General features: G+C 49.3%; 1 protein-coding gene across 12 annotated transcripts in view; it reads left to right on the top strand.

Moving 5' to 3' along the window:
* Window positions 1-12,566, top strand: part of TMCO4 (transmembrane and coiled-coil domains 4) — a 131,452-nt gene that overhangs the window by 51,103 nt on the left and 67,783 nt on the right. For all 12 annotated transcript variants that reach the window (XR_004228626.1, XR_004228627.1, XM_031934620.1 and 9 more), the window contains 4 exons: window positions 5,559-5,656; window positions 6,227-6,370; window positions 7,176-7,295; window positions 12,008-12,172. Coding sequence is in view for 10 of the 12 variants with exons in the window: in XM_031934620.1 (XP_031790480.1) it covers window positions 5,559-5,656; window positions 6,227-6,370; window positions 7,176-7,295; window positions 12,008-12,172 (527 nt within the window). In the remaining 2 variants the exon portion in view is untranslated. The remainder of the gene's footprint in view (window positions 1-5,558; window positions 5,657-6,226; window positions 6,371-7,175; window positions 7,296-12,007; window positions 12,173-12,566) is intronic.

Consider the following 12,566-nt stretch of genomic DNA (forward strand, 5'->3'; position numbering starts at 1 on the left):
ACTAGATGTAGGCACAAGATGCCATCTCTCTCGATCCTCATAACAGCCCCCTAAGTGTTTCACAAATAAAGAAATAAAGTCAGAGGGGTGGCATAACTCAGCCAAGGTCACATGACTGGTCAGCAGCCTCTGATTCGACCACTGTGTCCAGTCTGAATGGCTCTCACTCTGTCCCTCAAGACCTGGCTGGCAGTGGCAGGGTTTCTCCTTTATTCTGAAGAAAACAAGAAAGATAATGATTTTATGGGCCCATCCAGGCCTTTACTAGGAGAGTGTGTGTAGACCTCTCAGTGATAAGCTATCTCTATCTGTCAGCACAAAAAAAAAAGGGTGATTTAAAAACAGAAGGTGTGGTGAGGATAAGGACAGGAAACACCCTCTCGTGGGAGATAAGATGACAGAAAGACTGATTTGTGGTTCTGTGAGACAGGCAATGCGGGCGTCTTGCTCTTCAGGAGATATCTCTGGCTTCAGCCTGGGATTTGGCCCAAATCTGCATGTGGTTTCAGCCTTTGTCTTTGGGCAGCTCACATGGAAAGGGCAACTCAGGTGACCGTTGAATGTCTAATCAGCAGGCAGTCAGTGATGACAGCAAGGCTGTCATTCGGATTTCGTGTTGTTCTCTGAGTGTTAGCATTGTAAATGTGACTCAGAGCAAACATCTCCCTTTTGCTTTCAGTGTTGAGATTCAATCAGACGATTGAAGTAATTGTAAGAGTGTAGTGCTGCAATAATGAACGATGCCTGAGAAAGCTATTTTATGTACAAAACAATTTTTTTTTCTTTTGAGACCAAGTCTCACTCTGTCGCCCAGGCTGGAGTGCAGTGGCCCAATCTCGGCTCACTGCAAGCTCCACCTCCTGGGTTCATGCTGTTCTTCTGCTTCAGCCTCCTGAGCAGCTGGGACTACAGATGCCCGCCACCACGCCCGGCTAATTTTTTGTATTTTTAGTAGAGACGGGGTTTCACCGTGTTAGCCAGGATGGTCTCGATCTCCTGACCTCATGATCTGCCTGCCTTGGCCTCCCAAAGTGCTGGGACCACAGGTGCGAGCAACCGTGCCTGGCCCCCAAAACAATTATTAAGAACATGCAAATACTTAAACAGGGAAATAGATTTGCCGTTCAGCTGAATGTTAGGAGAGAGTGCCTTAGCCAAGTAACTTTAGGAAAAAATATCTTCTTTTCAAATCAACAAATGCTTATAAACTTTTTGTCAGGGAGATGGGGGAGACAGAGTCTTACTCTGTCATGCAGACTGGAGTGCAGTGGCATGATATCTGCAGCAGTGACTCACTGCAGCCTTGACCTCGCAGGCTCAAGCGATCCTCCCACCTCAGCCTTCCAAGTAGGGTGGACCACAGGCATGCACCACCATGCCCGGCTAATTTTTTTATTTTTGTAGGGACAGGATTTCACCCTGTTGCCCAGGCTGGTGTAGAACTCCTGGACTCAAGGGATCCTCCCACCACAGCCTCCCAAAGTGCTAGGATTACGGGCAAGAGCCACCATGCCCAGCCTATATATTTGTATTTAGCCAACATATCTTTCCTGTACCTCTCTGGTTTTCAGAGATGTGGACAGTGAGCTGGGGAGTATATCACCACAACAAGGTGGTCACCTCCAATCCTTGTTGGAATAATTAGGCTCTTTACAAGAAAGATTTCCTGAGTACCCTCCAGTTTCCAAGACCGGGGCAAGCTGCTGAGGGTGGGGAGTTGGAAATGGCTTGGTCCATGCTGTGAGAGCTTAGCTCAGCAATTTTCAAACTTGAGTTACAGCAGAATCCCTGGAGGAGGAGCTTGTTACGGATACAGAATGTTTATCCTTAGACCCAGAGATTCGGCCCCGGGAAGCTATGTTTTTAACAGGTACGCCCTGGTGATTCTGATGCCCACCCTCTGCAAATCGCTGGTGTAGAATTCCAGGATAATGTGGCACAGAGTCTAGGGGGCCCAGAGTCCGGGCATCTCAGCAACCTTGGGGTTTTGGCCAGTCTTTCCGGAGGATGTGTCCCACCTCGGCTGACTCCTGAAAGTTGAGTAATGTTGAACTAGTCACAGGAAGGCGGGAAGGTCCTTGATGGCCAGGGACCAGAAGGTGACTGGAGGCAGCTCAGTATTTTCCAAGGGTGATGTGTCAGTGAGGAAGTGATTAGTGTTGAAGCTAGAGGGGGAGAGAGGGGTCAGGACACAGAGGGCGTAAGTGTCACAGTGGGGAGAGATGACAGTGTCCTGAAGGCAACCAGGCAGGCAAAGAGGGAAGAGGAGAAAGAGGCAGGTAGTCATGGTTATATTTTTCTATTAATACTTGGCATTGGCCACTGCAGTGTGCTGTCTCATCATCTGTCCATGGGTCATTTGATAGTTACATTTCCTAAGTGAGAAAATCAACACTCAGAAAAATTAGATGATCCAGGAAGTTCATGGCAGAGCTAAGCTCAAACACCTCTTCGCCAGATTTCCAGACTATTTCTAGGCCATGTTTGTTGGATCAAGATGCCACTGATTCAGTGCCACATCACCTGTCTAGTTGCACATTCCCATCATGTATCGTCAGCAACTTGAATGTTTTCTTCGGCCTTGAACTCTGCCAAAAGTCAGTAATCTTCAGCCTGCCACTTCGAACTGAATTGAGAGTTATCAATTAAGGGTCAAAGCAGTTAAGGGTCAAAGTATATGCCCAGCCTGTGTTGAGGAGGAAATTATTACAATAATAATGAAGAGAGTGATAATAGCAATAAATATATTGAATAATTACAGGATGGTAGTCACTGTATCTCAGTGTCTCTGTCTCATTTAGTCCTCACAATACCCCTGGAAATTCAGTACTGTTATTATCCCCATTTGTTGGTGGAGGAAACTCAGATGTGACAAATAATTTGTGCATAGTCACAAAGTTATTAAGTGGTTCTGTCCGTTGTGGGGATAGGCTAGGTTTTGCTGCCGTAACAAGTGACCCCCAAATAAATCTCAGCAGCTTACAGGATTAAAGGTGTATTTCTTGTTCATACTATGTGTCCATTGCAGATTGGCTGTAGCTTGAATTCACATTGTCCTGGTTCTGGGTCCCAGGCTGACAGAGTGACCCCATCTAGATTATTGCTGGTTTTGGGGCAGAGAGAAAGAAGATGAATCACTTTCCTGCACCAGCTTTAAAGATTCTGCCAGTTGTCCCAGCATGGTGGCTCACACCTGTAGTTCCAGCACTTTGGGAGGCTGAGGCAGGTGGATCACTTGAGCCCAGGAGTTTGAGACCAGCCTGAGCAACATGGCAAAACCCCATGTCTACAAAAAATACAAAACTTAGCCAAGCATGGTGGCACATACCTATAATCCCATCTACTTGGGAGGCTGAGGCAGGAGGATCACTTGAACCTGAGAGATGGAGGTTGCAGTGAGCCAAGATCCCACCAGTGCACTCCAGCTTGGGCGACAGAGCTGAACCTTGTCTCAAAAAAAGAAAGGGGAGAAAAAAAAAGATTCTGCCAGAAGTGACATATATCACCTCCACCTACATTTGACTGGCTAAAGCTGGTCCTATGACCACTCAGTTCAACAGGGCAGGGATGTATAATCTTTCTGTAAGAGGGATAACTGAATATGTGGAGAATGGTGACATAGCTACCACAACAGCAGAGCTAGGATTCATGCCTACATCCGCAGAGTTTGAATTCTGACATTAGAACCCTCCATCTTGATGGCCCTCCTGCCTCTCACTGTGCTAGATGCACGTGGTTCAGCCTCATCCCACACTACCGATGACGTGAATTTCAATCGTGGAAAACCAGCATCATAATATGCACAGAGATTTTTACTATTGGTTTCTGCTTCTGTGTAATGAAGTGACTGAGAAACATTGAGCTTTACACCCAGGAGATGCTTAGGAAAAAAATCTGTTGAGGTGAACTGGCAGGGAACCAAAAAGCACAGCAGGTCCCCAGATGCCCAACTGAAATCCCATTTTGTGTGTGTATGTATGTATGTATTTTGAGACACAGTCTCACTCTGTTCCCAAGCTGGAGTGCAGTGGTACGATCTCAGCTCACTGCAACCTTCTCCTCCCGGGTTCAAGTAATTCTCCTGCATCAGACTCCTGTGTAGTTGGAATTACAGGCACCCGCCCCAATGCCTGGCTAATTTTTGTGTTTTTAGTAGAGATGGGGTTTCACCATATTGACCAGGCTGGTCTCAAACTCCTGACCTCAGGTGATCCGCCTGCCTCGGCCTCCCAAAGTGCTGGGGTTACAGGTGTGAGCCACCATACCTGGCCAAATCCCATTTCTTTTAGATGACTGGAGAAGGAGCTATTTCTCAATGAAGTGTATGGTTCATGAGGAGGGAGATGGGCAGGAAACAGGTACTGGTTGAGCACATACATTTTTCTGCTCACGGAGATGCAAAAACACAGCACATCATCCATTCTCAATATAACTTTATTGACTGAATGGACGAAGAAGGAATGAAATTAATCCTGACAAACGAACAACTTTATGAGGTAGAAATTAGTATCCGCCTTTTGACAAAAGAGGAAACTGAGGCTTGGGGAGATGCAGCATCGTGATGACATCAGCCCTGATTGCACTGAGCCCTTGCAGTGTGCCCACCACTGTGCTAAATGCTTTACAGATAATCTATTACTGGAGCCTCACAGTTCATGGGTAGGTAGGGACTGTTATCCCTTAATTCATCTATAATATAGGTACAATAACCATACTGCTTCTTAGGATAAGATTAACCCTGTGAAGTGCAAAGCCCAGTGGCTGAGATGTAAGAAGCCCTCGGTAAAGATTAACCATTTTTCTTCTTTGATTATCACCATGCTTTGCTATCACTCCACACTGAGTTATTGTTCAGACTCCAACCTGAGTTCAGAGTTCCCACTTAATAACCTCTCCGTCCCAGCCGCAGCAAAGGGGCTGAGGGCTGAATGTCCAGTAGGAAAATTGGGCTTCCTGACTCAAGTGCTCACAAACATCAGTTCTCAGGGCTCACCTGACCCCAATTCACTCTAAATGTTTTCCTTTTGCTAATTTTTTTAGCATTTCCATTTCAAGTCTGAACAATTCTAGCTACTGCTCCAAGGCCAAGGTCTCCCATCTTCAAAATGATCATTTTGAAGGAAACTGGTTTCCAAATGTCCCAGAGGGAGGTGGGATCAGATGACAGGGTGGGGAAGAAGGGAGGGGAGGAGGGAGGTGACGGAGTCTGTGATTATCTATTTTGTGCTTCTTCTGGGTCCATCTGTTTAAAGATCTTTTTTGTGCTTCTCTTGCTATTATTATTATTATTTTTTGTCTTTTTATTATTCAAATTGCAACCCTGTTAGGATGGATCCAATGGGTAAGTAGTACATCCCATACACTGAGATTCCTCAGCTGGGTTTTAGAATGTTTTCAGCTTTTTAAACCATCAGTGGGCTCAGGGTAACTTTGGTCCCTTACTCTGAGTGGCAGAGTAGCTACCCAGCATTGGCCCCTGTTTGAGGGTTGGTGTGGTGGGGATGTCTCAAGGGATCCTGGGCACAGCTGGTCCTAAAGACCACCCTCTTTTCCCTCAGAATGGCCGAGGCATCCCGGAAGAAGAAAGAAAACCGGAGGAAATGGAAGCGTTATCTCCTGATAGGACTGGCGACTGTCGGAGGCGGAACAGTGATCGGTGAGTCCAGCTGGAGATGGTGGCACAGGTCCGGGTTTTGCAGACAGAAATGATGCCAGGCTGTGGGTGAGAGTGGAGAGTGCAGGGGCTCAGCTGGGAGGTGGCTCCTGGCATGCGGTAGGTAGTCAGTGAGTAGTCAGTATGCTCATCAGCACTGTCAGAAGCTTCCATGGGAGGCATTAGGTAGCTGAGGGGTAAAATCTCATCAAGCCACACCTTTTTTTTTTTTTTTTTTTTTTTTTTTTTGAGACAGTGTCTTGCTCTGTCGCCCAGGTTGGAGTGCAGTGGCGCGATCTCGGCTAACTGCAAGCTCTGCCTCCAGGGTTCATGCCATTCTCCTGTCTTAGCCTCCCAAGTAGCTGGGACTACAGGCACCCGCCAGCACGCCCAGCTAATTTTTTGTATTTTTAGTAGAGACGAGGTTTCACCATGTTAGCCGGGATGATCTCAATCTCCTGACCTCGTGATCTGCCTGCCTCGGCGTCCCAAAGTGCTGGGATTACAGGCGTGAGCCACCGCGCCCGGCCACCACATTTTTACTCCCACTTGAAACTGCTGCTTTTCCCACAGGTGTGACCGGAGGTCTCGCTGCACCCCTTGTTGCCGCTGGAGCAGCGACGATAATTGGCAGTGCGGGGGCAGCGGCTCTGGGCTCAGCAGCCGGCATAGCCATCATGACCTCGCTGTTCGGTGCAGCTGGAGCTGGCCTGACAGGTAAGGTTCAAAAGGAATGATGGGTTCAGAGGAATTTTCAGCCAGGGTGGCCCAGTTCCTAAAAGAACATGCCTGGATTCTCACCAGTAGTGGCTCCCTGGGAGACAGAGGAGACGTGGCTTTTCTCACTCTGGGTCCCAGCCTTCCCAGAGCTCGCGTGGGTCAGGGTCAGGGCCGAGTTTGAGAAGCTGGCTTTTTTCCCATGCAACTGTGTGTACTTCCTGAGAAAGGCCACAACTGAACCTGCTTCCACCATTCAGAAGTTTCCATGCTTGGGCTTCCTCGTGTTTGGAGAGAACATGGCTGCCCTTCCCTGAGCAGCATCACCTGGGGGAGTTTTTCCAAATGATATCTGTCAGCAGCAGCGCCCCTCCCACTCCCTCAACCCCGTCATGCACAGACATTCCTGCTCAACTCCCCAGGAGGAGTTTGCTCCCCTGCTGAGACTCTTGGTCCATTTGATTCGCCGTTACTGAGTGGAGTGTGTTCTACCCCTGCAGTGTGTGGGCAGGAGAAAAGAAACAGAACCAGGGCAGAGCAATGGGTAAGAGCCTGGGCTCTGAGGTCCAAACCAGCTCTTCCACTTGGGGCTGGCCAGCCTCAACAGCAGCTTCTTGCTTTCGTCTGTAATCAGGGACAATAATGGCACCTACCTTAATGAGTTCAAACACAATGTTGGATGTTTTTCCAGGGGCAGGGCACACAGACGGCCCTCACTGTGTGCATGTGTGAGCACATACAGCCACCCTGATGTTCCCCGGGGCCCCAGTCACCTCCATTCTCTTTCTCGGATCTGGGTCTTTAGGATACAAGATGAAGAAGCGAGTGGGAGCCATTGAAGAGTTCACGTTTCTGCCTCTGACGGAAGGCAGGCAGCTGCACATCACCATCGCCATCACTGGGTGGCTCGCATCCGGCAAATACCGTGAGGACCAGGAGGGCCAGAAGTGGAGGGGGGTGGGCAGTGGCTGGCCTGGGCCAGACCCTGGGCTAGGTTTTTACCTGAGCTAGGCAGCAGGTATGGGGAGCCCCATTTTGCAGAGGAAGAAACTGAGGCTCAGAGAGGTGAGGTAACTTCATCTCACATCTATCTACCTGCCCATCATCTCTCCATCCATCTATCCACCTACCCAACCACCCACCCACCTGTCCATTCACCCATCCATCCACCCATCCATCCATCCATCCATCCGTCCATCCATCCATCCATTCACCCATCCATTCATCCACCCATCCATTCATCCACCCACCCACCCACCCTTCTGCCTGTTCACCCGTCCACCCACCCACCTGTTTATGCATCTACCCACCCATTTAACTACCCTTCTATCTATCCATCCATCCATCTACTCTTCTACCTATCTACCTGTCCACCCACTCACCTGTCTACCCACCCATCGACCCATCCATCCATCCACACTTCTACCTATCTATCCACGCACCCACCCATCCATTCATCCATCCACCCTTCTACCTATCCACCCATCCAGCCACCCACCTGTCTGTCCATCCACCCACCCATCTGCCCAACCATCTATTCATCCATCCACCCATCCACCTATCTGTCCATGTAGCAGTATTTATAAAGTACTGTACTTACCATGTGTCATATACTGAACCAGGTCTTAGGAATTCAGTGGTGAGCAGCACAGCCATGGCCTCTACTCCCACAGAACATACAGCCCAAGATAGAAGACAGACCAAGTAACTAAATGAGAGCTTTATGAATGGCACAATAGGGGTAGCACAGGGTGTTTCTGGGGAAGGTTCTGAAGGAAGTGACATTTAGGCTAAGAGCTAGCTGGGAGTTAGCCCAATAAACCAGGAGCAGAAACTGTATTCCAAGCAAAAGGACAGCAGGTGCAAAGGCCCAGTGGCTTGAAAGAACCAAAAGAGCACAGGATGGCTGCAGCAGGGAGCCAGAAGGCAGGAATGTGGGTGGAGCCAGACCACGCAGGAGCGTGTGAGCTGTGGCAAGAAGTTTGAATTTGTCCTCAGAGCAAGTGGAAGATAGCAAAGGACTTTAAGCACGTGAGTGAGAGATCAGTATGTGTTGGCTACATGACCTCAGCAGGTTATGTACCTTCTCCGTATCTCAGCTACTTCATTTGTAAAATGGAACGAATTATTGTCACCTTTTCAGGATGCTGCAAAGACTAAGTGAGGAAATGCATGAATATCACGTGGTTTCTAGTTGGCATGATGCAAACCTTAGTTCCCTTTGCTGTTCTAATTTGAATATGCATATTTTGGGGGATTCTAGCCAGGGTGGCATTGAGGACTCACACCATGGTCCGCTTGTTGCTTGGCTGACCCCTGCAAGTGCCCAGCAAGAGGCTCAACAAACAACAAACACTACATCCCTTAGAGAAAGAGCAGGGTGGGCGCAGGAATCCTAAACGTCCCAAACTGGCCACTCAGGCATGCCCCCCAAGAGTCTCCTGGGTTCCCAAGTCTCTGACCTGAGGACAGAAGTCGCAGATCTGCCAAGCCACGCAGAAGAAAGCCAGCGAAAAACGTTTAGAGGTGTCACCAGGCGCCAGGGTCTTACTGGTGTGTGACCGCCAGGCTTCACCCATGCACAGAGGTCACTAGCATTCAGTGAGCGCCTCCTTCACACCTACCTTGAGTCTGGCATTTTACCAGCACAGTAGGAACTTGGTGTGGTTACCTCCTAGAAACCTCACTTCACCCTCCGAGGTGAGGCTGTTCTGACCCTGAACTGTTGGAAGACGAACCCCAGAGGAACCCTGGCGGGAGAGTAGCAGATGCAGAATTCAAAGCCAGGTCTCCTGATCCAATGCCCAGGGTTTCTTTTCATTTGTTTTCATTTGACCATGCTACAGGAGGGAGCAAGAACAAGAGCCCAGGTAAAGGAATTTGCAAGTCTGGCTGGCATGGAAAGCAAGCTCCTTTCTTCATTTTGCCGCCATTTGTTCAGTTTGCCCCAGGTTAAAGGTCAAGTTCATTTGTGGATGAGGAAAGTCTTCATTGAGCTCCAGCAGTCTAGCGTGGTGGGGCACCCAGGGAAAGGACTGGGTAAAAGAAATATAATCAAGCTAGAGAATGTTTCAGAAGGAAAAAATATGTATTCCTACCTCCTCGAGAGCCAGGAAAAGAAGCCTTATCATCACAAGGTTGCTTTTTCCATGTGATAGGAATAACCAGACTTTCTTTGGCCCACCCCTTTATTAATCTTGATTATGTACAATAAAGATAAAAACTTTGTAGCCAACGACCAAGCCCTTCATACGCACTGGCTCATTTAGCTCCTCACTTCAGTCCAGGGAAGTGGCCATCATTCGCCCTCCCATTTTCCAGATGAGGAAACTGAGGCTCATAAGGGGTGCCCAGGGTCACCCAGCTAGTCAGGGGCAGGGGCAGGATTCACCCCCATTCTGTCTGGCTCCACAGCCCATATTCTTGGCCACGGGACAGCACAATGCAGTAGAGCACTTTACAGTTTATACAAGGCCTTTTTATTTATTTTTATTTTATTTTTTTTATTTTTTTCTTTCTTTCTTTTTTTTTTTTTTTTTTTTTTTTTTGAGACGAAGTCTTGCTCTATCACCAGGCTGGAGTGCAGTTGTGCAATCTCAGCTCACTGCAACCTCCGCCTCCCAGATTCCAGCGATTCTCCTGCCTCAGCCTCCTGAGTAGCTGGAATTACAGGCACGTGCCACCACGCCCAGCTAGTTTTTTATTTTAGTAGAGATGGGGTTTCACCATGTTGGCCAGGATGGTCTCGATCTCTTGACCTCGTGATCTGCCTGCCTCGGCCTCCCAAAGTATACAACGCCTTTTATGCAGCATCTCATGTGATCCCCACCACACCTGTGAGTCAGATGTTATTTTTCCATCCTTACAAATGTGGAAACCAAGGGTCAGAAGGACACTGTGCCTTACTGTGAGTCACACCAGTGGAAGCCGTCGAGCTGGGTTCGGAACCCAGGCTGACATCAAGCCCGTGCTCCTTGCTGTCCTGGGCCCGTCTCCTCTCTCGGGGCTGACTATCACCTTATCCATAATGAGAGGCAATTGATCCCCAAGTTGTTGCTGAGCTGAGACGGGGTCCCCACAGAGGGAGGGGAGCAGCTGTAGGGTTGTCCTTGTGCAGACGTGGCACCCTGCAGGTAAGGATGAGCTTTGGGGCAGGCAGACAGAGGCCTGAGGTTGATGCTCAGAACCTGCAGGCCACCCCAGGAAGCTGTCTCCACCCCTCCATTCCCACATGGTGTTTAATGAGCGCTTCCTGTGTGTCATCTTCCTGGGTCGGCCGGGGAATATAGTGTTTGATAAAACAGACTGTAGGAGAGGCACACGTCAAACAGGATGCGAAAATAGTGAATAATTACAGACTGTGATAAGAGCTTATGGGGAAAAGTGGAGGGTGCATTTGATTTGTCAGAGGAGACGGAAAGGCTTCCCCATGGAAGAGACGATTGGACCGGAATCTCAAGGACAAGTGTAGTAATCTAGGGGAACTGATGTATGATCTGGGAGCTCATGAAGGGTTTCAGGCAGGAGTGGGAGAAGATTTGTGTTTTGAAAAAGTCACTTGCGCTGGGCGCAGTGGTTCACACCTATAATTCCAGCACTTTGGGAGGCCGAGGCGGGTGGATCACTTGAGGTCAGGAGTTCGAGACCAGCCTGGCCAATATGAAACCCCACCTCTACTAACAACACACAAAAATTAGCTGGTTGTGGTGGTGGGTGCCTATAATCCCAGCTACTCAGGAGGCTGAGGTAGGAGAATCACCTGAACCCAGGAGGCGGAGGTTGCAGTGAGCCAAGATGGTGCCAGTGCACTCCAGACTGGGAAACAAAGCAAAACTCTGTCTCAAAAAAAGAAAAGAAAAACCACTTGGGCCACAAGCAGAAATGCATGGGGGCCAGATGAGGGGCCCCTCTGTGCTCCTATCCTGAAGGCAGCCAGGTGGGCAAGGAAGGAGGGGATGAGGGTGGTGTCATGGTTATACTTTCCGACTTGGCATCGGCCGCTACAGTGGTGCCGTCTCATCCTCCTTCCATGGGTCATTTGATATTTATATTTTCTCAGTGAGAAAATTGAGGCTCAGGAAAATTGGATGACCCAGGAAGATGATAACAGAGCCGGGCTCAAACACCTCTTCCCCACATTTCTAGCTACCTCCCAGGCCATGTTTGTCAAATCAAGATGCCGCAGACTCTCAGCGCTGCACTGCTTGTCCCATTGTGTGCTCTTGTTGTATATCATGAGCAGCTTAATGCCACAATTATTTCAGCATGAGAGAAAATAACCCTTTACATATATCATAGTTCAAACACACTTCATTCTTATACCTACCCTATGAAGGGAGATAAACCATCTTCCCACTTCACATAGAAGCAAAGCGAGGCTCAAGGTGAGATAGTGATGTGCCCAGGGTCACCTGGCTTCTAGTGAATGCAGGAGCTGGGATTCGAGCCCAGCCTGCTGACTCACTGGGCTGCACAGAGCTCTGTTAGCTCTGCTGACAGCTGCCACTCATTGGCAGGGGGTGGACCTCTTGTCTTCCAACAAGGGTGAGTGGTCCTGGTGCTGCCTGTCTGGGGTGATGGGGTGGGGCATCCTCTGCCACAGACAAGAGAGACTTCACCTACCTGTGATCTCCCCAGGCACCTTCAGTGCCCCGTGGGCCGCCCTGGCCCACAGCCGTGAGCAGTACTGTCTGGCCTGGGAAGCCAAGTACCTGATGGAGCTCGGCAACGCCCTGGAGACCATCCTCAGTGGTCTCGCCAACATGATGGCCCAGGAGGCTCTAAAGTACACAGTATTGTCTGGTAAGGCCCCCCACCTGCCCCACAACAACAGCATGCCCACTGCCTTCATCCCACAGTGGTACCATAGTTTTACATGCCCAAAGCCCCCAGGGCATGCACCGTGCTGGACTCTAGGAACACAGAGAGGTTAAGGCCGCATTCCTGTCTGGGAGAAGTTTATGATCCCTATGGAGAGAAGACAGGTAAACAGCCAGTCGCATGATCTGTCTGTCAGCTATTGCTGCGTGACAAGCCACCCCAAAACTCCGTGGGATGTTTACTGTAAAGTTTAGGAGGCTGGAGTTGGTGCATCTTAGCTGGGCCTCTGGGTCAGCTGACCATCCACCAATCAGTGCTGGCCTTATCTGGGGCAACTCGGTTCTGCTCCATTTGTCTCTCATCCTCCTGCTGGGAT

The sequence above is a fragment of the Piliocolobus tephrosceles genome, chromosome 1, assembly GCF_002776525.5.
Source record: "Piliocolobus tephrosceles isolate RC106 chromosome 1, ASM277652v3, whole genome shotgun sequence".
NCBI classification, from domain to species: domain Eukaryota; kingdom Metazoa; phylum Chordata; class Mammalia; order Primates; family Cercopithecidae; genus Piliocolobus; species Piliocolobus tephrosceles.